The sequence below is a fragment of the Sprattus sprattus genome (assembly GCF_963457725.1).
Source record: "Sprattus sprattus genome assembly, chromosome: 3".
Classification (NCBI taxonomy): domain Eukaryota; kingdom Metazoa; phylum Chordata; class Actinopteri; order Clupeiformes; family Clupeidae; genus Sprattus; species Sprattus sprattus.
This window is the reverse complement of record NC_137922.1, coordinates 13561927-13587694: the sequence shown is the minus strand read 5'-3', so window position 1 is coordinate 13587694 and position 25768 is coordinate 13561927. Positions and strand designations below refer to the sequence as shown.

Below are 25768 nucleotides of genomic sequence, written 5' to 3'. Positions count from 1 at the left end.
TCATAGCTATGCGGATGACACACAATTGTATATTTCCGCTGAGCCAAATGATGCAACAGCAATAAACTCCATTACCAACTGTTTATTGGCAATAAACAAATGGATGAACAATAACTTTCTAAAACTCAATGAGGACAAAACTGAAGTCCTACTTATCGGCCCTAAATTAAAAAGAGAGATGCTCACCAAGAATCTAGGAGGTTTATCCCGGTGGATTAAACCTGAGGTGGTTAGTCTTGGTGTCACCCTGGACTCAGATTTGAATTTCAACTCCCACATTAACAAAGTCACCAAAACAGCTTTCTTTCACCTCAGGAACATAGCAAAGGTACGATCATTCTTAAACCAAAATGATGCCGAGAAGCTTATTCATGCTTTCATATCGAGCCGGCTAGACTACTGTAATTCACTTTTTACTGGTCTTCCCAAGAAAACAACTGTAAGACTCCAGCTCATTCAAAATTCTGCAGCTAGACTATTAACCAAAACTAAAAGGAGAGAACACATTAGTCCTGTCCTTGCTACTTTACACTGGCTTCCTGTTACCTTTAGAATTGACTTTAAGGTCCTCCTCCTCACATACAAAGCTCTAAATGGACAAGGACCTAGCTACATTGCTAACTCTCTTACTAACTACATACCAGCTAGAACACTGCGATCATCAGATACAGGTCTGTTACAGGTCACCAGAAGCAGTCATAAGAAGATTGGAGATGCAGCCTTTGTCAACTACGCCCCAAAATTATGGAACACATTACCCGTTAATATTAGGGAAGCAAACACGCTAGACACCTTCAAAAGGCAGCTTAAAACCTATCTTTTTACCAAAGCATTTTATTAATTTTATCTGGCACTTTTTATTTCTCTGTTCTCTTTGAAACTGTTTTAAGGGTTTTATGACTTTTATTACTTTTACTATTTCTCTGTAAAACTGTTTTGAGGGTACCATGGCACTGTCGGAAACCATATTGTGGCTCAATATATCACATATTATTCTCAGAGATATTTCCATAACAAATGTTCTAGTCCCCTAGGTGCAGTCACCTTCCTTAAGCCTGTAAAAGAGAGCTAGTGTCTCTCCCGAAGCCCTGAAGTGCGTTCGGTGGAAGAAGACGAAGAGGCCTCTGAAGGAAGGGTATAGAAGGAAGGGTGGCCTTTGGCCGGGGAAACATAGCTAGGGAAAATATTTAATAGGGTAGGTCGGAATCTATGGAGCAGCACTATGGTTTCGACTGCGCTAAATACCAGGCAGAAGGGTTTTATTACTTTTATTATGATTTTAATATTTTAAGCCTATCGGAACATCAGGTTCTGATACGATGTTGACCAATATTTTATTGCTCCTGCTGCTTGCTCTTATTGATTTTATGTAAAGCACTTTGAATTGCAACTCCTGTACGAAATGTGCTATATAAATAAAGTCTTACTTACTTACTTACTTACTTATTAGTAGGCCTATTAAAGATATATGTAGGCTAAAATTACCATGAACTTGTTAAATCATTTTACCAGGGCACCAAAAGGCGGAGGGTGGAATGTTCACAGGCTGGTTGTGACCTCTGTACCTGACTTTAAAATAAAATAAAATAAATAATATTTTCCCTCAATTGAGTCCTCCTTGGTTTACACACATCAGCACTTTACCATAGCCTCCATTATTTCTGAAATGGTGAAAAAAAAGTACATAAATATCTACTAATAAGCTGTCACGGTTACGCGCGCACATTTTTTTGGGGGGGGGAGCACCGAAGACCCATTTCGAGTGTTTGGAGCTTCATTCACAAAGCAAGGCCAGGAGTCGCTGACTAAATGAGAAGTGATTCCTCTGTGCCCGACTCCTGGTGGAAGACAGATTTGAACGTCACAAACTGTTCTCCTTTTTCTTTCTTTCTTTTTTTTTAAATAAGCCTACAAAATGTCCCTTTCGGGTCTAACAGTATTTCACCAATAAAACATTTGCATTGTTTTTAAGAGTACGAAAGAGGAACATTTTTATTACGGCCAAGAAATACAGTATAGAAGTACAGAAACAGTGAAATTACATTCAGATGTAGCTATTGGGCATGATTTTTTTTCCTGCACTATGTTGGGAGTGTGCCCACGTCTGTAAACTTTGACATGATCACGGCTAAGACATGCAGGGATCCCATAAAAATTGCATTTAACAGGCCAATGCACACATACATATGAGCACACACACAAATTACAACCCCCCCCCTCAGACCCCCCCCCCCCCCCCCCCACACACACACACACATCCGCACACATGCACACTAACACATACAGCAAGGAACATATCAAAACCAAAGCAAGATGACATTTCAACGACAAGCAGATCTAAATATCATTATAGAGAAAATACAAACCGATATAATATGTGTAGGAGGAAGAGTGCCTGAAACAGCTTTAGGAGATAGAAAACATTCTCGGCATAAATGTTACATTTTATTTTCATATAGTCATATTTAGACATAAGATAAGACAATTAATTAAAAAAGATCTGAAAGATGTGAAAGGTTTAAGAAGCATTGCATAGAATTTTTTGTTTAAATATAGAAAGGAAAAATTATTTTTCTTTTGGTTATACAAAAACACTCTTAATGTATGATTAGGCATATATCTCTTTATATACTGAAAGGGAAGATCATAAGTGTGTTTAGAGGTTTGGATTAGAAGTGCTTTGTTTACTGTGCCACATAATGCACACTAGAGAGTGGACCCCCACCGCCCTCACTAAGACTCTCCATGCTGGACTGCGTGAATAAGCAGGAGGGATGTCCTAACAGATGACATATATTTCAGCGATGCTTGTGTAAATTCCCTTCATCACCGAGGATCCTCACAAGTGTGTATCCTGTGTGTGTGTGTGTGTGTGTGTTTATGACCTGCACTGCTGAACGCACTGAGAGGGCCAGTCATTTACAATCATTGGAATGAAGCCGGAGTGACAATGCACAGCATCTCCTGGGACCTGTTTCTATAAGCCCGCTGCCCTTCACATCACCATAAAGAGCTGTGCAGGGGAAGCACTCTCATAAATACCACTGAGACGCCATCAGTCTATCAGGTGCGGGATCCTTCCCTTCATTGCCAGTGTGTGTTTATGACACGCACACGCCATCATGTTGCATTTTCACACAGGCTTTATGGAATGAGATCAATTTTCCTCTCTTACGGCCAACACGTGCTGCCTAAGAAGCTGGCAGTGGTTAACCTCTGGGATTGTCTTTAGAATGTGTGTGTGTGTGTGTGTGTGTGTGGGGGGGGGTTGATTACTGGGACTGCTCCTGTATCTCACAGCACAGACTAGAACTAAGATATGGAGGGTTTATGGAGATGTTCCCACATGAGAAAAGGAGACAGGAGAAAGACCAGACGCCCCCTAAACACACACCCAGACACACACACACACACACACAGACTGGACAAACACACAAAGACACACACACTAAGCAGAGCTGTGTGGAGAGCCTAAACAACTGAAGCACTGCTTGGGGACTGAGGGGGTTAGAAGTCAAGGGGGGGGTGTCAAAGGTGATGAGCCCTACCCCCCCCTGCTCACAGGGCCCTCAGTCGAGCCAGCAGGGCCTCTACGTCTGTCTCTCCTCCATTGGCGAGAGGGGCTGATTGCGAGGCGTCGCTCTCCCTCTCCTTCTCTCGCTCCCTCTCCCTCTCCCGTTCCCGCTCCCTTTCCTTCTCCCGGTCGGCACGCTGGGCTGCTCGGCGGGGCTCGGCCTCCTGATGGGGCTCCCGGGCGGTAGGGGGCCGGGAGGAAGAGGTCAGCACCATGTTCTGCCGCGAGCGGGACCTCTGCAGGGCGGGCCTTATGTTTTCTGCAGGATGGAGAGAGAGAGGGAGAGAGAGAGAGAGAGAGAGGGAGAGAGAGAGAGAGAGAGAGAGAGAGAGAGAGAGAGAGAGAGAGAGGGAGAGAGAGAGAGAGAGAGAGAGAGAGGAGGAGGAGAGAGAGAGGAAGGACAAAAACAGAAATAAGAGAAACCATTCAATTATATGAAGAATAACTCAGCAACTTTGGAAAGTGAGAGCAAGAGCTGAAGATGGAGAGAGTGAGAGAGAAAGAGGGAGAGAGAAAGAGGGAGAGGATACAGATTCATCTGTTGAATGGGAATGAGACAAGAGGCAGGCGAAGGAGGAGAAACGTGCCACTGAAGCAGACACGCAATAGCAACGACTGGATCAACTTAACAATCAAATGGAGCTGTACCCTGAGCACAACAGTAGACTTCTTTCTCTAACTCCCAAACAAACATCATCATCATCATCATCGTTTCCACTTTGGTGCCAACTCTGCTTTTTGCCTATACCGCCCCCTTTCCTTGTCTGTTCTGTGTGCGCTCAGTAACAGCATGTCGCTCTAGAAGTCTCTGCAGGGTAGGGGGAATGACTGACAGCCATCTTGACTTATCGGAGGCTGCAGACTGAGGCACTCGTCCCGTGATGAAATGGATCCTACTGATTGACTTCTCCCCAACAGTGTCTGACAACCCCCCTCCCTCCCTCCTCCCTCTCTCCCTGAGCACCAACCCCCCCAACCCCACACTCCGGCCTTCACCCCCTCCACCTTCATCCTCTTCCTCCTCTTGCAGCTACCCTTCTCTTCTCTCTCCTCCCTCCTTTCTCTTCCCTGTCGTCTCTCCTCAGTGGCGACAGAGAGGAAGCAGCAAAGCGCGCGATATGAATTACAATCCCCTCCACAGATCTTTAAACTCTATCAGCGTAAAAGCAAAGGGAGAGAGAGAGAGAGAGAGAGAGAGAGAGAGAGAGAGAGAGAGAGAGAATGCTGGAGAGACTGCAAGCAGGAGATCCATATTCATGTGACCTTGAGCTGTGTGTGTGTGTGTGTATGTGTGTGTGTGTGTGTGTGTGTGTGTGTGAGATATGGGCGACAGTCTGGTGAGTTCCCTGGCCCAAGCATTTTATCGTCTCATCAGAGCGGGATGCCATGACAGCTACCCCGTTTAGCATTACCCAACCCTGGACACTCACACAAACACACACACACCCCCTAACGCTGATGGAATTGCTCTACACTTCACAAACACACCTAGCCAGTGCGTCTTAACTACTGAGAAATAAAACTACACACACACACACACACACACACACACAAACACACAAACACACAAACACACAAACACACAAACACACCTCACTACATCAGCCCATCTTTTAAACACACCTCACTACATCAGCCCATCTTTTCGTCTTTAGAATATGTCTGTTGCACCCACAGCGGTCTTATGCAACACACAAACTCGGCTTCTTTTATCTTCACAATACGTCCCCACATAAACACACACTTGTTAACACACTAAAACACGGGCATGTGTGTATGTTTTCTCATTTACATAATGAGGGGCTTCTGTCTTTCAGCAAAAGTGTGTTTTAAAGTGTGTCTGTGCGAATCCAGATCACGCGCTAACGAGGATAGTTTGCACCGCCGCCAACCCGGAGAACCTACCCGCTTGTGAAACTAAAGTGCAACACCCACTCCCCTGCACACACACCCAACCATATGCAAACACACACACACAGACACTCACACGCACATACACTCACACAGTCACACGCACATACACAGGCACTCACACAGCCACACGCACACACACACACACACACACACACACACACACACACATAACAAAGATCTCACAACTCATCCCTGTTCTATTAGAAGCTAGCTCATTTGTGGATGAGTGGATGGAAATGAGGAGAGGAGGAGAGAAGAATGGGCTGATGAAGTGAGATGTATGTGTGTGTGTGTGTGTGTGTGTGTGTGTGTGTGTGTGCGAGTGTGTGTGTGTGTGTGTGTGTGTGGCGGGTGGGCGATGCTTCTGACGGGCCACCGGCCGCTGTTTGCATTCTCTGCTGCACTCTCATTACCGTGCCGCTCCCCCCCGTGGCCAGCACCTCGTTTGTCACCGCCTGACACCTCCTGCCCCGCGCGCAAAGCCATGCTCATTAGTCTCTCTACCTCTCACTCTCTTTCTTGCTTTCTCTCTCTTTGACACACAGCCTCTTCCGTTTCTTTGCCCCCCCCACCTTCTTTTGTGCGCTCAGGTGTCTCAGGTCTTTTCTTTTTCAGCGACTGGCTGTCCCCCATCTCTGTTAGGGACTTTTTTTGCTTTCTTCATCTCTCACTGTCTACGTCGGGCCATCATCATCATCAGACGGCTCTCTTTCACTCCTTTGCCCAAGTTGTGGCTTAGCCCACTCGCTATCTCTCTCCCTCACTCTCTCTCTCTGGTTCATATCCTCGGGCTAACCCTGTTGATCGGCGATGGCCGAGTGACTGTGTGTATGTGTGAGAGAGAGAGTGTGTGAGAGAGAGATAGAGTGTGTGTGTGTGTGTGTGAGGGCCGGGCGTTTCTGTCTTAATGAAAGTTTAAACACAGGGTGTGTGGCGCCCCTTAATGACATGCCTGTCCAGTGCTGATTACCCCCTTTCAGTAACCCAGGGCCCACTATTACTCACAGAGACAAACAGAGATACAGATGGGGACAGAGAACAACACAGAGAGAGAAAGGAAGGGATCAAAGAAGAAAAAAGAAAGATGGAGGGGTCCACAGCCCTTCGCAGATCACATTTCATCCCCAACTGAGTGGAGAAGTATCCATCCTGTGCGGTGCTGCTCACAGCCCTCCCTCGCTGTCTCTCTCTCTCTCCACAGGTCTCTTGGTCTCTCTTTCAACCATGTGTGGCCTTTTGTGGTAGCATCTGCCTGTTCTGTTCCCTGGCAGCGCTCTGGCTCAGTGGCCGCCCTGTTGCTTTAGCGGAGCAGCAGTGACAGTGGCATCGGCGGCAGCAGGGGAGCCGGCAGAAGAGCAGGGCCGCAGACGCACAGTTGGACGCGCTCAAACCAAGTGCTTGGCTCACACTTGCTCCAGCGATTCGCCCGAGCAGATGACTCCTCTATCTCTTTCTCTGTCCTCGGTCTCACTCCCTCCCTCACTCATTTGCGCTCTTTTCTTCCATGTCTTCCTCTTCCCCGCTTTCTCTATCGTCGCTCAGCCCCCCCCCCCCCCCCCCCCCTTTTTTGCGATCTGGCAGGCAGGTCCCTCCACCCAACCAGCCTCCTCTCTCTGTCACGGTGAAAATCACAGCCAGCGCCTGAACATGCTAACAAGCCAGACAAACTGCCAAACGGCTGAAGCCATGCTTGTTTCGCAGCAACACACACACACACAATCATGTTTACGCCTACACCCTCACCAATACGTACATACACACGCGCACACCTGTGCTTGTCCACACACACTCACCCACCCACTCTTATGCACACATGCAAAGTGTGACAAAGATACAAAAAAAAACCTGTGCCTCGGCGCATCCAGCGGCGTTGGAATATTACCTCTGTGCTTCAGTGTAATCTCTAATAGGGATGACATTCTCACCATGAGCGTTCCTCATGGCAGACATTAGAGGCTTCTCCTCAGGCAGCCGTCTCTGTCTGTCAGGCTGCATCTCCTCTCCACGCTCCCCGGCCTCACAATGAGCCACGGCAGAGAGAGAGAGAGAGAGAGAGAGAGAGACGGAACAGAGAGAGAGGGGGGAAGAAGGATGAGGAGCGGAGAAATCTAAAGGGCATTGAGTTTGCCGTGTGCTTGAAATCTGAGGTGTGTGTGTGTGTGTGTGTGTGTGTGTGTGAGGGAGACGGAGAGAGTGAGATGGTAATGGTACAGACACAGGCTGGCGGTGGCGGGAGATTGCCTTCGAGTTGTCAGGCGGATTTCTTGTCTGCTTGCTGATGAGCGAGTTACTGCTGGAATGGGCCTATGGGGGACTTACCGCCTTGCCTTGCCTCACCCAGAGAGAGAGAGAGAGGGAGGGAGAGGAGGGGAGGGGAGAGTACAAAGGGGCATTTTATGTTTATTTAGCCACAAACTCAGAGAGTGTGATATAAAGTAAGACAGGAGGAGACGGCTGGTATTATGAATAAGTATATAATATTCCTGGTCTAATACACACACACACACACACACACACACACACACACCTACTTCTTGAAAAAGAGAGAATGTGAGTGGTGTGTATGTATGTATGCATCTCTATGTGGGTTTGCTCATGTATGCGTCTATGTGTAATGTGATGAGATGAGTTCTGAGCACTGATGAACCGAAGCACAGTCTGTAGAGTGGGTGGAGAGCACTTCCACCACAACGATGCGAAAATGCGTGAGACGGAGACCAATCTGACTGTGTGTGTGTGTGTGTGTGTGCATACGCATTCAAGCATGTGTGTGTGTGTGTGTGACCATCAGACTGTAATTACATTACTTCACGCAAAGGAAAGGGTCGCAGCGTGAGAAAAAAGGAGTGAAAGATTAATTGAGAAGAGGACTCATAAATCTGTTTGATCTGGCTGTTGCCCGGTACTGTCTGTCTGAAGGACTAGCAGAAAGATGACCTGCCCCATTAGCTCAAACACACACACACACACACACACACACACACACACACACACACACACACACACACACACACACACACACACACACACATTAATTAAGCTGTAATTAAGGGTTTCATCTGAGCAATGACTCACACAGACACGGAGGTACACTTACATCCTGTCCCGCCCCATGACTGACAATTAAGAACGGGCTGAGACTACTATAAAACAGAGATGGGAGGAGAGAACAAGTTCTCCAGGACGGCCATCAGTACACGTGTGTACATGACCACAACAGGACAGAGGTGAGAGGGTGAGAGAGAGAGAGAGAGAGAGAGAGAGAGAGAGAGAGAGAGAGAGAGAGCGAGAGAGAGAGAGAGAGCTTTGGCGATGGAAATGTTATTGTGTCATGCTAATAAATCTCACTGAATTTGATTTGATTTGAAAGACAGTGATGGTGAAAGAGCAGAAGAAGGTGAACGGAAAAGAAGAATGAGAGGAGAGGAAGAGTAGTTTGTGTGAGTAGGGGCTGAGATCCTCTTGAGGGATGGGCTTGTTTTCCTGTGTGTGTGTGTGTGTGTGTGTGTGTGAGTTGGGGGGAAGAAAAGAGAAACCTGAGCCTGTGCTATTATAATTCATATCAAAGAGCCGGCGCGGCGTGGTTCGGCGCAGCTCTGCCGGGACCAAATGGTATTCTCATCATCAATCTCACACCACGTCTTTGCTGAAATACAGAAAGAGAATGGCTAATGCAGTTGGTAGGAAAACAGCATAATTTAGAGAGGGTGTGATTTTCACTGCGCTGATTCTTTGTGTATGTGTGTGATGGAGAAGGAGGGAGCGAGGGAGGGAGGGATACCGAGACCGAGAAGGAAAGGACGTTTTTCTTTTTTTTTTCTCTACCAAGGTGTTAGGGACCGCACTGTATATGTGAGAGTGTGTATATGCCTGTGTGTGAGAGTGTGTGTGCGCTCCTGTATGTGTGCGAGACTCTGTATGTGTCCGTGTGTGTGTGTGTGTGTGAGAGAGAGAGAGACAATTTGTGTTAATTGGAGGTCCTTCCTGGAGAGAGTGCAGTATGTAGTGCTAATCCCTCTGAAAATTAATTAGAAATTAAAATAGCTTAATGCCTCTTTGGATGTCATCAGATTATGTTTGTTTAGGAGATAAGGCGAGCGGGGGAAGAGCGACAGTAACGCACTAATCAGATACACTGTTAAAGCCACCCTTAGATTACGCATCTGCATCTGACAATTACTAAACAGTAGGCTGCAGGCTAGCAGCAATAAACCCACAAAAAAACAAAGGAGAATACAAACAATCCGTGTGTGTTTTACATCAGTACCACTTATAGATTGAGGCTAAATGCCTGTGTGTGTGTGTGTGTGTGTGTGTGTGTGTGTGTGTGTGTGTGTGTGTGTGTGTGTGTGTGTGTGTGTGTGTGTGTGTGTGTGTGTGTGTGTATGTGTGTGTGTGTGTGTGTGTGCGCGCGTTTGTGTGTGTGTATAACATGCAATAGAGTTTCTCACCCTCACACATGAACAGAGGACTGCACATACATGCTGACAAACACACACAAGAGGCAATTACACACAAGACTCAACTCCCTTAGATAAGATGGGCACTCACACATTAACAACCTAAGCACCCACAATTAGACGTGTGATTCTTCAAATGCATTTTCATTCACGCACACACAAAGACACACAGAGCTCTTCACAGTAAAACTGAAAATTCCGTCTCCTCCCACACACACAGACACACATACACACACACACACACACACACACACACACACACACACACACACAAACACACACACAACACACACACACACACACACACAGACACACACAGACACACACCAACCCTCAGCACAAAAGAGATATTGAGACTTCAGACACAGACAATGCTCCCGGTCTGAAGGTCTCTTTTGAAGTTCCACAGAGAAAGACACCGTAAAACTGGGAAGAAGCAGAGGAAAGGTAAAGTGGAGAGAGAAAGAGAGAAAAATAGCAATGGCACAGAAAAAGAAGGCTGAGCGAGACAAAAGGATGAACCCAGAGAAAAATGTGTGTGTGAGAGAGAGACAGAAAGAGAGAGAATGATTATAAGAAGGACATAGAGAAGGAGATGGTGTGTCTGTGTGACCCCTTCAATCTCCCTTCCTCCCTCACACACACACACACACACACACACACACACACACACACACACACACACACACACATACACACACAAACACACACACACCCACCCACACCTCAACCTGTTGCGGATTTGGAACAGGACAGTAATCGATTCTCTCCACCCCTCTTCTGTATTTCAGGGCCTGCTCTCATTCCCCCTCCTCCTCCTCCTCCTCTCCCTCCATGTCCCTCTCTCCCCACCTCTCCCTGTGCTGGGTGGGAGCAGGGCGATTGGGAGTGAGTGATTAGCACTGATGGAGAGTTAATCAGGCAGGTCGGCCCTGCGTTGGTGCCTCCATCAACGGCATGTCGCTGCCGCGATGACCCTGGCTCTGATGGGGGTGCAGATGGCCACCCCTCACTCACACAGGCGCACACACACACACACACACACACACAGGGCGCGCACACACTCTCACCCATGTTAGACTCTAATCGCATTTACACGCGAGGTAATGGGCTGAGCATGTCAACGTCGCACCCTGTGTTGAACTGGCGGGTCCACCTCTCTCTTCAGTTATCCATCTATTTCTGTGGCTCTCAGCATGGCTATGTCCTCACACACTGAACCCCTCCGTCTGTCCGTCTGCACCCCCAAATATGGGCTACATAGCAGCACAGCATGGGCTTTCAGTAGAGCTGTGTTCTTCTTTTCCTCACCACACAAGGGGGGGCTGATGTTTGATCTCCATTCTCTCTATGTTTCGGTGCCTGCAGAACGTGTTTGACTGACAAGAGACAGAGACAAGAGAAGCTGGGAAAAACAGATCTTGAGGAGATGACGGAAGGTCATGGGGTTCTGTACTTCTTCAGACTATATTAGTATTCACACAGAGACTCTCTCACTCACAAATCCCATTGAAAAGCATTAGGGTGAGAAATAGGGGACGTTAGCCTATATGTTTTGGGTGTTCTGACAAGCAAACTGATAAACGTGAACACCCGAGTTCAATCGATAGTCGTTTCTTTCTCTCTGTCTCTCAGCCATCACACCCTTGGCCAGCCGGCACTCTACCGTGGTCTAAGAGCTGGACTTCAGGTATGAGATGGTAGAGCAGCAACACAACAATCAGCTCTTACTGTTTTGGCAGCAACACAGTGGCAGGGACATGATTTTAATTACTATCCCCTAATAAGAAAGAGGCTGGGTAGGGGGAACATTTGCAGCTAGAGGCAGTCTATTTGTTCCGCAGCAAAATGAAAAATCTTTATATCTGATGTGTTGCTAACTTTTTAAATGGTGCAAAAAAACACCAATTTGTTTTGCCATTGTGGCTTTTCCCTTCGGTTTGATTCAGTCTATTAATCTGACACTGAGCAGTCCGGTCGCTTTTTTGCACAAATCCTCTCGGCTCGTCCTCTAACTCTCTCTCTCCCTCTCTACTTCCGTCAGTCGTGTAGGAGGGATATTGATCGCTGGTGTGGTCTGGTCCCTTGTTCCTCTCCTCACTGATACGCCTCTCTCTTAATCTCCCATTGCAGCTCTTTAGGTTAATGAGCTCACTGTGTGATGAGCTGCAGACCAGTCAAGGAGAGGAGGGGGAGAGGAGAAGAGAGGGAGCAGAAGAAAGAAGGAGTGGAGAGATGGGGGCAAAAGGAAAGGAGAAGACCGGACTGAAGAGGGGAGAGGACATGAATGGAGATGAGGAGAGGACAGACGTGAGCTTGGAATAAAAGCACCTGTGAAATGAAAGAAAGAATTAAAATTGAATTGGAAGAAGAAATGAGAGTAGAGGAAGAGAGGAGGAGAGAGGAGAGGAGCAAAGGAGAGAGAAATATAGAGCAGCCTGTGAGAGGTGAAGTACAGAAGTGAAGTAGGGGAGAAGTAAAAAGAGGGAGAGGAGAGGGGAGAGGACAGGAGAGATGAGAAGATGAAGAGTTATCCCGGGAAAAGTAGAACTGATGAGAGGAAGTGAACAGGGGATTGAGTTGCGATGCGAGGGAGCAAGTTGGTACGGGCAAAGTTTTGTTTCAGAAGTATGTTGACACCTTTGAAGAGGAGGGAATAGGGAGGGAGCTGAGAGAGAGAGGGAGGAGTGATTAGGACAGAGGACGCAGAAGAGAGGAGTGGTCCTGATGCTACTGCTGCGTCTCTCCATCCCCATCTCGTGCGCCAGGCCCCCTTTCATCCTTCAGCTCTCCAGTGGGCGCCAGGGGAAGCGGGTGGTTCGTGAGCGGAGTGTGTAAAGCTGCACGGCACCATGGGCATGGCTGCACCGAGGGCACCAAAGAGAGAGCGAACGGAGAGCGCAGCACGGGCATCATTCCCACCTGACCCCGTCCACACCAATCAAGTGAAAGTGCCACTGAGTCGAGCGATAGCCCGGTATTAACATGCGACTGAAACTGATAGGTTAATGTGTTAGAGGCCATGAAGAGTTTGGGTTTTGTAGAATTCTCATGGTGCATTAAGTTCCAACATCAATGGGGAAGTTCAAACTTGGACGCATTGTTTGAAAGTATTTTTTCTTAGGCCCCCCCCCCCCCCCCCCCCCCCCCCTCCTTTTTAAGGTTCTTTTCTACTTTTTGTCTTTCAAGTCGGACTGGGCTCTCCACCTTTCGGTCACAGTGGAGCGTATACAATGTGTGTTTGTATGTGTGCGTATGAGTGTGTGTGTGTGTGTGTGTGTAGTGTGTATTTGACGTCTCTCTGTATGCACAGCCTGACTTGCAAGACGCACTTATAAATTCAAAACAGCCGGGAGTCATACTCCATATTTCATTCAAGTTGAATATTTAAAAAGATCAACCCACTCAAAGCCCTATAAATCTTTCCTTCTGGAGCCTCTGTGTCCTAAAAATAAAAGCTCATCTGCCAGATCGCATCGCAGACGCCCAATTCAAACACCCCGGGCCTGGGCCCAGACAAGGAGAAAGGGTCATTCTCTTCAGCGGGCTGACAGCTTCAGATCTACCCCCCCCCCCTCCTCCTCCTACTCTTCATCTCTTCTGTGTTTTTAAGAAAAACACATCATTTCCACCAGCCGCTGTCACTGTCCATTTCTGATTTCTTTTTCCTCTGATAATGTCTGAATTAGCTGCAAAGAAAGAGAAGCTGTGAAGACTTCACAGCGGTGCGGAAAACAGAAGAATCCTACCCAGGATCTAGAATTCCAGAAAATAATCCAGAGAAGGTGCTTAAGGGCATGGGGCCGGTGGCATCCACAGACAGAATGCCCCGTAGCTGGCCAGGTGGGCACCGGCTCTTCCCCAAAGAAGTACTTTTACCGCCCCACGCCTGGTCCGCCTGGTCATCTCTTCCACTGAGTGGTATCATTAAGGCATCTGCTTGCAGCATCCGTGTGGGTGGACACACAGGCGCTCCTCTTCTCTCTGACAGTGACGGTGACACCTATATTATAAGCTGTCAATTATAGTACTCTCTGACCCTGAGTGCATCTCGACTGCTTGCGTCAGACTCTAACAAAGTGAATGGCGCTATTAAGACTTGTCGTCTGCTTATGGCGAGCGCCTTTACATGCTGAATAGTGACAAGAATATCATCATTACTACAACCACAACTGCTTCCACTACCGTCACTGTTGAAGTCAATATCCACAAAGCGAAAAAACATTTCTGGTATTTGATGCTCACACTATTATGGGAGACATAATGTATATGCTGTATAGGGGTGTGCCAAATAATCGTCATGACGATGCATCGCGATTCGAATTTTCACGATCTACTGCATCGATTGTTGACGCCAAGTATCGATTATTAATAAAATTTTTTTTTTTTTTTTTTTTTTTTTTTTAATTGCATGAATGGTTGGCGAACATCAAGCATTTCCGGCCGCGCGATACTGCGACAAGTCATTCATAAACAAAACATGCAGTGTATCCAGTAATAATAATATTTGTGTTAAGTAACCTCCAAAAGTCGTTTAAATGAATACAGCTATGTATGAACTGAGTTGCTTTGAGTTATCAATTGAACACACTATCCAGATCATACACAGCCAGTCAGCCACTGGTAATGGCTTCATTTTTTTCTAACAGTGTTCAGTGAAAATTCGCAACGCATCGCAATGCATTGCAATAATTCAAGTATCGCGATGCATCGTGATAGAATCGCATCGTGGCATGTGAATCGTGATACGAATCGAATCGTGACTTCTTTGGCAATACCCACCCCTAATGCTGTATGTCTGTATATATATATACAGTATATAGACTGTCTACTGCTGGCACTAGCGCTGATAAGAGCTCCAGAGCTGGTCTGCTGGATGAGGGGGATGTGCGTATCGCCTCTCTCTGGAGTCAGAGAGGTTAATGAGGTCTGAGCTATGGCCCCTGAGACGCCCATGACGCTTATGTGTGTTAAGCCTCCCACTCTCAGACACACGTCCCAGCTGTGTGTCTGTGTGTGTGTGTGTACATGTTTATGTGCACAAGCTTCCATCTCCTCCAGCCGACCCCCTCCTTATGAGTTAACCTCGTGGCCTGGCACGGGCAACCACCCAGGTGCACCCCATAGCCAGCCATTTTTTTTTCCTTTTGTCTGGCTGATGAAAAATAACAAGTCAGCATCGACCATGACAGTCACTGCTGTTTCATCACATGGGAGAGAACCCCCCCCCAGCCCCCGCCAATCCTGCCCAGGTCAGCAGGGTGGAGCGGAGCGAGGTGCAAGCGTGGAAACAAAAAGCGAGCAGTGGGGGGAGAACTGGCACGGTGAGGCAAAAGGTCTTGTGTTTATTAATTAAACTCCGGTGTGCCGTCGGAGAACAACGTTGGTGGTAGTGTTGGATCGGTGGAGGGGAAGAGGGGGGAAAGAGAGAATGGTTGCCGCTCATAATCTCTAATGAGTATTTTGGCACCGGCGGTAAAGGCGGATGCCTAGTGCGTTTACCAAAGGTCAGCTCTCATTGCCATTCTGACGGCACTCGCCCCGCCGCGCTCTGTGGCCGACGACTGTTATTTCTCTAATAAGAGAAACTAACGGCGCGTCCATATTTACCCTCTCTAATGGGGGGAAGATCTCCTGATGGTTCCGGCCAGGCGTGGATGCACCCGTCACAACAAACGTGTAAAAACGCCTCGTAATTAAATTACATAGTGGCTCAATGCTATGAGTTAGAGAGCTCTAAAATATAAATAAATTACGAAATAAAATAATAACAGTGATAATAAAAGAATAAGTGCATGGCGTAATGAACTGTTGTGAGTGCTGGTGTGATTATGTTGCTCTCTACCTACTGGTGTGGAGAACAACAGCTTTGTTTACACCTAAGGAACTAATGATGCTTATGAACTGCATAATAAGCTGCTACACAACTAAAGGAAATCCAAACACATGCATCAATACTTAAGTTTACATACTGTAAGCAGAATACTAAGCAAACACACACACACAATTCTGTAGCTGTGAGTGAGTATGGTCTATATACTGGATTAGTTTAACTGGCAAACACACACACACACACACACACACTAAGAATCTCCACTGGGAAGCTCTCAAAGCAGCTTCAGATCAAATCATGCGACCCGAAGGTGTTTACTGTGACCGGGCCACACACGAGCCTCTGAAGGTCATCCAATCACCCACACACACACAACTGTGTCCTACAGCCACTGACTATTATTAAGCTGCACATCAGGCCTTAATCTCCCTCTCGGTTTCACACACACACACACAGAGACACACACACACACACACACACACACACACACACAAAGCATCACAAAAGACACAAATTAGACCCTGCTTTTGCTCGGTGCCACCGAGAACCAATCTGGGGGTCCAGCTTGTACGTGCATCTGTGAACGTGTGTGTGCCTGTACACAAATGTGTGTATGTGCGCACTCTCTGAACCGGAGCAATTAAAAAGACACGCACCGCTACATCTCCCCTGTGTCTACAACACACTCTTCCTTTCTTCCTCCTGTTCTTATTCTGTTCCTTGCTTACGCCCTCCCTTTGACTTCATCCCGGGAGCTGCAAGTACTGCCTTTTGTGATGAGAGGTGTTAGCCTTGACAGGAATCACATCAATGTTTCACGATAATGCCATATTAGAAGCTGTATTATAAAAGAAGGAAATTCATGAATTCCAATACTGAGCTTGTCGGGGGGTATTCATTATGCCAGCAGCACCGGGACCCTAGAAGTGTGAGAGACATCAGTCAAACTAATGTCTCCCTCAGCGCTGAAGGGTGTGTTGGTGGTAGGAAATGGCTTGGCGAGGCCTTAGCTGTCAAAGAGATGCATAATCTTCTGCGCAGGGCGAGATTGCCCGGGGGGGGGGATTGGATCGGAGATATTGATCGGGATCAACTGAAACATTGAACACTTCTCTTGACCTTCCTTAACCAGGCAAACATGTGTAATTCAATTGCATCCACGTGTGTTGGTTTGGGGAGGGCCGATGGTCATTGGGGCTGCCATGGCCACAGGCCCTGGAGGAGTACTGATGAAGGGGAACCTAATCAACAGGATGAAGTGAAGCACAGCAATGGACAATATACGTGTGTTAGTGTGTGTGTGTGTGTGTGTGTGTGTTTGCAAATATGTGGCCTTGACACCCAAGGGTAGGTAGGTAATTGGACTGGAGGCTGAGGAGGACGTGTGTGTTGCTTTCAACGTCTCCTTTTCCGATACCGATCCAATACTGGGGTCCAGCTGAAACCACTTTACATTAGCAGCTTCTCTCTGTGCATTTATCACACAGGCTTCATGTCTTTGAACAGAAGACCGACGCCAAAGGACACGTTTTGAAAGCAACATCCTTTCTTCACAGTGCCATCTTATCTATACAGTGATGGGGGATCTCAGGCCTAGCAATTCAGCAATAATGAGTAGTTATAGCGGACAGTAGAGCGTATCCTAACAGATCCAAACGCATACACAACACAGCCTTTCCTTGACCTCAAAATAACCCATAACAAACTAGTGTCAGCACACACACACACACACACACACACACACACACACACACACACACACACAAACCCCTACATTATGATCCAACTGTCAGACCTGACCCTGAGAGGAGTCGGTCAAATGCTTCTGACACTGTTTTTCTGCCTGAGGCTTTGATTGACAGCTTGTATTTGTCCCAAGCCTGTCGCTATGATGATGCTAAAGCTAGGGAGAGCTGAGCTCATTCGACGTGTCCACAGTCATTGTAGTGTGATGGGGCCTTCTTCCTCTGATGTAGGATCTGTTCAGGGAACTCGCCTGGCATTTACGATGCATCTGTCTGAAGGTTGAGTGTGTGTGTGTGTGTGCGTGCGTGCGAGTGAGAACACAACACACACAGACACACTGGTCTCATTTCCAGAGAAGCAACATGATTCTATTTCATCTTTCTTTCTCTCCAACTCATTGTTTTTCCTTTCACTCTGCTCTCTGCTTCTCCCTCTTTCATTCTTTCCCTTGCTCTGATTTTTCAAATCTAGTAACAGACAAGTTCAGACATCAATGGGAAACAGACCCCCTGATGCGCACTACCTGCAATTACCCAAGCGACCCACAGACAAGGGAGGTAAATAACTAGCAAACGCACAAATAAATAAATAAATAAATATATAAAAACAAATAACAAAAGAACTCAGCAAGCACAAATAAGCAGATATGGCTAAGTGGAGTGGAGGCCTGGGAGACTCTGCTGGAGTCTATACAGCACATACACACGTGTGTGTGTGTGTGTGTGTTTGTGTGTGTCTAAGTTTGCATTGTGTTGTGTGTGTGTATAATGGTTCTGTGAAGCACTTGTTTGACAGCATGGTGGATATGGTGGTGTGGGTGCTGGCACAGTGTGTATGCACTGGCTTAATCCTACAACACTGTGAACTGACGGCAGGGTGTATGTGTGTCAGCACCTAAGCAGGCGGCAAGGTAGATCTGTGTATATCTGTGACTGCATGTGGTGTATTGTGTGGTGTTGTATTAGGAGGAAATTAATGAAAAAAGACAGGTTGAGGCAAGAGAGGTGGTGTGGTGTGTGTGTGTGTGTGTGTGTGTGTGTGTATTTTGGCAACACCACCGAGAAATTGTCAGGTATACACCGGGCGAGGTTCAGCCCTACACATGCAAGCATGTGTACCCCTGCAGAACATGTCTGCCATGAATCCTCACACATACAAGATTGGAAGATTTTTCCCTATCAGAGAAGATGAGGGAGAGCAGCCTCTCCAGCCACAGCCACAGGAGCCAGCCAAGAGCCAGCTTTGTGACAGGCAATTACTGGGAGAGAGCGCAGGGTCACTGGGATCCTCTCCTTCATCGAAAGATGAGGGGGATAAGGATGGATAGATCCCCGAGGAGGGTGTGTGTGGAGCCGCATACGGCCTCACACAGAAGGGGCTGGTGGATAAGGCTGATTCACCTACATACAGTTTGTGTGTGTGTGTGTGTGTGTGTGTGTGTGTGAGTGGAGTGGGTCAAGACTGTGGTGTAGTGGTGAACTGTACTCCCCCTGCGAGTTGTGCACAGGGAACCGTGTGTGAGGGTGGACGGCAGAGATGTGCTATGTTAAGAACACTCGCACAATCCACACATGGCAAAGCATTGCATTCAAGGTGGGCCAGTTCCTCAGGTAGCCCTCCATACATGTGAGGGAGAAAAGCATACGCTGGCAGCAGATGTGGTGGAGAGTCAGAGGGAGAAGACAGAAACGGGGGAGGGAAGAACAGAGAAACATGGAGATGTGGTCAGGTTACTGGGAGGAGGCAGTATGAATATGAGAGAGATGGATGACAACGGAGAGAGAGTGAGAAGGGAGGAAAAATGTAAGAAAGAAGCAGCAGGAGAAATGGAGGGATGAAAAAAAAGGACAGAGAGAGAGAGATTGGGTGGGTGCCAGGTAGGAGAGCCAGAGAGGGGTGAGTAGAGCTCGCTGGAGTGCCGTGGAGAGGCTCCCTGCTGCTCTTGATGGAGGCTCAGCCACTCATTGAGCCTATCCATCAGAGGCCCACGCAGCCACAGATCCACTCCGCTCTCCCTCTTCTGTACCCCCCTTCCCCTCCCCTCATCCTCTCGCCCCCTTGCTCCCCTCTCACACTCTTGCTCTCTCTCTCCTGCGTTCATTTCACGCCCCCATGTTTCAGTTTGTTCTCCTCCGTTTCAGCCGAACAGAACAGAACACCACAGACTTCCAGATTTAGGGATGATTTTATACTCCTGAGGTCTCAGTAAGGCAACGAATGAAAGCCGTATAGGCTCCAGACATACTGTACTGTGATGAACAGTTAATGAAAAAAAAAGTAATTGGCCTGCAAATCAGACGTATGATTTTTTTTGTCAAGTCCAACAGCAGAGTGTGGTGTCTTTGCATAGCTGTCAGTATTAGGTTTCAAGTTTGCAACTTCAGACAGGATGAGCTGTGGCGCATGGCGAGTTTTTGCATATGTGTGATCACTGGGGTTTCACACAGGAAACTGAGAGGAGAGAGAAAACACACACAAACACACACACACACACACACACACACACACACACACACACACACACACAAGAACAGCGAAAAACAAAACACCAGGCATCTGTAGTCCAAGTTTCTTGCTACAACCTCCATCCTGTTTGGATGTGTCTCTGTTTTTCTCTCTACTTTGAAAGAGATTTCGCTGCTTGTGAGGCACGGCGCGTGTCGTTACATTGTTGCGATTACTCGGTGCACGTTTTCTCTCTGCATGTTTAATCACAGCTCTCGCCGTGTGTTTCGGCTCCTGCCGATGCGCACATGGCCCGTGCACTGTGCCACGCAGGAAATAAAGCAAACAGCATTATTAATCGGCATTAAGCGGCAGGCTTTGGTGGCGCTGTGGCAGGTGACTGCATAACGCTCACTCGGGCCCATGCATGTGTAATACACGTAGCTGCTCTTTTGCTCTTTGGCGGCTGTGGCGCAGGGGATGTGTGCGAACCTGTTGGTGCTGTCCCACGTCGTGCGTTTCATTTAGGCTCGTTTGGAAAAGCAGTGTGGTCTTGATCACAGCAGCAGCAGCGGCGGCGATGGGGCCGTGTTGTGTGGCTTCGGCTCGGAGCCGTGAGCTCATAAAACCAATCACGCGCCGACCAAACTGAATGAAGAGAGAGAGCTAAAGAGAAAGAGATGGTTTGCTCTACAGATCATGCTTAAGCTGGGTACAGGCAGCTATGGTGCTGTGACCGCATGGTGAAAGATAAAAGAGCTTTGTATTCACAGGACATCGTGGGAAATGTAGTCCTCGTGGGAAATGCAGTGCGCCCACGTGGATGATGCCAGCCCTTGGGGCATTTTGGGGAGGGCATCGGTGGCTCTGGCTCTGGCGGGCGACTGCTGCAACTCGTGGACAAACCCCCCCCGGAGCCGTGCTAATGGGTCCCGTTTAGGAAATGCCAGCGTCGCTCAGCGTGGGCCCACAACAAAGGCTGACAATGTCGCCCGCCCGCCCCCCCCCCCCCCCGCCCAACCTTCTCCATTCAATCTCCCCCTCGTCCCCTTCACTCCCATCTCCTCCTCCTCTGCTCCTCAAGATCCCTGCGGAGGGGATGTATTTTGTGAAATGCCTCTCTGGTCTTTTGTTTGAGTAGAAAACAGCATCTTCCTCAGAGGAGAGGGGGGGGGGGGGGGGGGGGGGGCCTGTGCCGAGACTGTCACTCCTCATAATATGTCTACCTGACGACGACATGGATGGACATGGCAGAAAACAGAGGGGAAAATAAGAGGGAGAGAAAGAAAAGGGAGAGGGATCGAGAGTAAGGGGCTATAGAGAAAGGGAGAAGAAAGACTGAGGGCTGTAAGGTGCTGAAAGATAAAAGAATCATGGAGGAGGCATATATAGTTCAAAGTTCAAAGTACTTTATTTGTCATTGCCACAAAGACAACGAGACAGTAGAGGCAACCAGACTTCTTACACAGCTAAATAATAATAAATAACAATTAATAAATAGATTCATAAATATCATACATAAAATAATAAAAATAATAAATGCAATATATTTCCATATTAAAGGTGCATTAAGGATTAATAGCTATTCGCTAAAGGTATGCTAGCAGCTAAAACTAACGAAATCTCTTGAAATGTGCTGACTTTGACATTATGACAAACTAATTACTCAACGACTGTCCTTACACAGTCAAACATCAATCATGTGCAACACAAGACTAAGCAAGACGGCAAATAAGCTACTTACTAAATCGACAGAAGGTATTCAAAGTCTAGGGGTGTGCCAAATAATCGTCATGACGATGCATCGCGATTCTAATTTTCACGATCTACTGCATCGATTGTTGACGCCAAGTATCGATTATAAATGAAAAAATATATATATTTTTTTTAAATTGCATGAATGGTTGGCGAACATCAAGCATTTCCGGCCGCGCGATACTGCGACAAGTCATTCATAAGCAAAACATGCAGTGTATCCAGTAATAATAATATTTGTGTTAAGTAACCTCCAAAAGTCGTTTCAATAAATACAGCTATGTATGAACTGAGTTGCTTTGAGTTATCAATTGAACACACTATCCAGATCATACACAGCCAGTCAGCCACTGGTAATGGCTTAATTTTTTTCTAACAGTGTTCGGTGAAAATTCGCAATGCATCGCAATAATTCAAGTATCGCGATGCATCGTGATAGAATCGCATCGTGGCATGTGAATCGTGATACGAATCGAATCGTGACTTCTTTGGCAATACCCACCCCTATCAAAGTCAGGTCGGCGGGCATCGGCAGGCAAAACTACAGAAGGCAGTTATATGCCTATCGACCCTGCTATGCCATTGGCACGGACGCAATTCTCCATATTAAAAGTCATTGTAGCGCCCCAATTTTTTTTAAGCTGTTATTTTAAGGTTAAACTGCTTATCCTAACCCTAATCCTGAAGCATAATTGTTGCATATTGTGCCTTTAAGGTGCATCAAGTGTTAGAGTGCAGTCCATGGGGGGCGGGGCGGGCTGGGCCGGGGGGAGATGAAGGGGGGTGGGGGGTGGGGTGGGTAAGCTGTTGAGGAGCCTTATTGCACAGGGATAGAAGCTCTTTGACATCCTGGAGGTGCGTGCCTTTTTTGATCTGAACCTTTTCCCTGACGGTAGTAACAGGAACAGATGATGGGCAGGATGAGAAGGGTCTGTGAGGATGCGTTTAGAGCGCTGCAGACAGCGGGAGGAGGAGATGGACAAGATGTCGGGCAGCTCTACTCCAATGATCCTTCCAGCTGTTTTAATCAGCCTCTGGATGGCTGCCTGCTCCGCCTTTGTACAGCTGTAGGTCCATACATTCAGGCAGTATGTAAGCACACTCTCTATAGCGCAGCGGTAGAAATTATACAGCAGCCTCTGAGGAAGGTGTTCTTTCCTCAACTTCCGGAGGTAAAAGAGGCGTTGCTGGGCCTTCCCCAAAACGGAAGCTGTGTTTTTGACCCAGGACAACTCCTCCGTCAGTGTCAGACCCAGAAACTTTAGAGAGGTTACACGCTCAACCTCTTCACTGTTGATGTAGAGTGGGAGATGGTGATTATGCTGGGAAGACTTCCGGAAGTCAATGATCATCTCTTTTGTTTTGTTATATATAGGGAGGTAAAAAGAGGGAGACGGCATGAAAGAAGGAGACGGCAGATGGGGGGGTTGGTTGTTGAATGGGGATGTATGGGAACAGCATGAGAGGAAACGGGAGATCATTCAGACTCTTCTCCACAGGAGGAAAAGCATGGTAGAAAAGAGGTGCAGTGGGGTTATTCTTGACGGTTTGAACTCTCATCAAAGGGTGTTGCGACCTCATGGGGACCCCTTGCCGTTTTCAATCTTCGTTAAAGAAAACCACAAATACATACACACACTTCCTTTCACAAACACACGCACATACAATCCTCTCCTGGTGTGAGCTGAAGGCTGAGTCTTTGATTTGAACAGACGTGGCGAGAAAGAGAACCCTGTGTGTGTGGACATACAAAGCGCTGTAATCAACTCTTCAGAAATACACCTGAATATCACATTCATACAGCCTCAACTCTCTCTACCTCTCCCTCACACACACACACACACACACACACACACACACACACACACACACAGGATTAATACCTCACAGGGAGTGGGGTGGGATCGAAATACATTTGCGGGAAAATGAAATCAGTTTCGTCTGAAATCGCAAATCCAATCTTCGCCGCACATTCGCACACCAAAGTGATAATAGCGTTGCCATAAACCTTAAAGGCTTTTCCATCTGATTAATACACTGACAGATACAATGACTGCTTGAAAAGTACCTGAAATAAGTGAAATATTCAGGTGTGCACATCTCAGTCAAAGCACCAGTGGGACAGCGTAAGCAACCACCCCTTCATTAGTTGTTCTAGCCACATGCTATTACCTGTAGCTTCGAGGGACGAGATACACTATGCGGCAGAAAGTCCAATGTAAGCAAAGATCCACTGAGGTCCAAGTAGAACTATTTTATTATGAGGCAAGCCCTGCCATTTGGAAGTAGATGGTAGAATATATGGAATTCCATCAAAGGAGATGTTACATAACCACTCACACGCGTGTAAACAGAGATATGGAGAGAACTGATGTAGTTTTCTTCAATTGTTTTCCTACCAAGCGTTTCAATTCTGAGGACAAGTACTGTAGTCCAAGCGTTGTCCTGGTTTAAACTTCGTAAACTTTGATTCGATCCACTTGAGGATGATGGATTGTAACAATTAAGTAAGTAAGTAAGAAGAAATATAACAATTCATTTAATTAGTTCAAGGGGTTTTAGTCACACACACACAGCAACCGTGTAAGATGAGTAAGAAGGGGAGGGTCATTAGACAGCCTTCTGATTGGATGGAGTCAGAGTAGATGAGGTCATTTCATTGGGTTAAAGGGACAACCAGTTATGGCTTGAGTGGGAGTGTCCTAGTATGTTTTAAATATGAGCCCGCGGACTCAGCTCTGCAGAGATACTACCGGTCTCGTCTTTCTCTAATTGTGCTGTAAGAACGCGCAATTAAACCGCACTGAAACCAGCATTTGTAATCCGTCTTCTGATTGTGAATTAGTTTATAATACTTAGAATTGGCCACAAAAAGGATGCTATGTAAGACTAGTAGGTATGATTTGTTTACTTGCAAATGTTGTGGTGAGTCCTGATAGTGGCTGGTGCTAGCCAATGCTGTTGATAAGCCCATAGCTAATACACTTTGGAAAATGTGAAATTACCTCAAAAGGTGACTGACAGGTCTCAGATCTCAAAGATCTGAATGCACTTCATTTCACATGTCTTACAGGGTGATGGGAAGACAGGAATATCGAGATGGAAGAGTGAGAAATATGGAGAACAAGAGAAAGAGGGAGGGAACCTTTGCATATTCTCATTATATTCATATGGCCATAGGAACATGTCTGCGCATATATAATTGAGTATGCGGTGAGGGTGGTAAAGGTGGTGTGTGTGCGAGCGTGTCTGTGTGTGTGTGTTAGTGTGTGTGCGCAGGTGAAAGCAAGAGAAGAATCAAGAGACATGTATGACGTGTTCAGTTTACAGAAGGCTGAAATAGTGGGGGCATGACCAGACAAGGCCTGACTGCCACCAGGCATGCGCAGCGATCCCTCTCTTTCCCTCTCTCCGTGGGGCTCACCACAGCAGCTCCCACATGTTCCAGTGCTCCATGGCAAGGCCATCTGTCTACCGGCATGAACACGCACCATGGCAACAAGTGCTTGAAAGAGAGAGCGAAAGACAGTAAGACTCATTTCCTATTTATACGGGAAAGTGCAATGGTTTGGCCTGAGGCTATGCACAGAGTCCTGGTGCCCACGGGCGAGGTATGAAGGAAGAGAATGTATGATGCCTCTTCCTCCTTTGGGTCAAGAGTGCTGTAGTCCTTGGTGTGGGCCCCACTCTTCTCTCTCTCTCTCTCTCTCTCTCTCTCTCCCTCTCCCTCCCTCCCTCCCTCCCTCCCTCCCTCCCTCCCTCCCTCCCCAGTTAAGCCGGTCAGTGTTAAGGAGAACAGACGGGAAAGGCTGGGGCAGGAACATGCCAAGGATTCCGCTCTGCTCACACATCGTCATCCTTCATGAATCATCAAAGAGCTGGTCCGTACACAAGCACGGGCCTTTTCTTCTCCCTAAATGAGCAATTAGTCCCGGAAAGACCCTTAACCCCCCCACTCCAAACTGCCACTCTGAGCACCCCCCCCCCCCCACCTCCAAAAAGCACCAGTCTTATTTCAAGGGAGAAGAGGAGGGAGAGAAA

General features: G+C 47.2%; 1 protein-coding gene across 1 annotated transcript in view; it reads right to left on the bottom strand.

Moving 5' to 3' along the window:
* Nucleotides 1-3558: 3558 nt before the first annotated feature.
* Nucleotides 3559-25768, bottom strand: part of LOC308362525 (protein diaphanous homolog 3-like) — a gene marked incomplete at both ends in the record, with an annotated part of 269083 nt that continues 246873 nt past the window's right edge. Inside the window, one exon of the mRNA XM_080835226.1 lies at nt 3559-3833. Coding sequence (XP_080691352.1) covers nt 3559-3833 — 275 coding nt within the window. The remainder of the gene's footprint in view (nt 3834-25768) is intronic.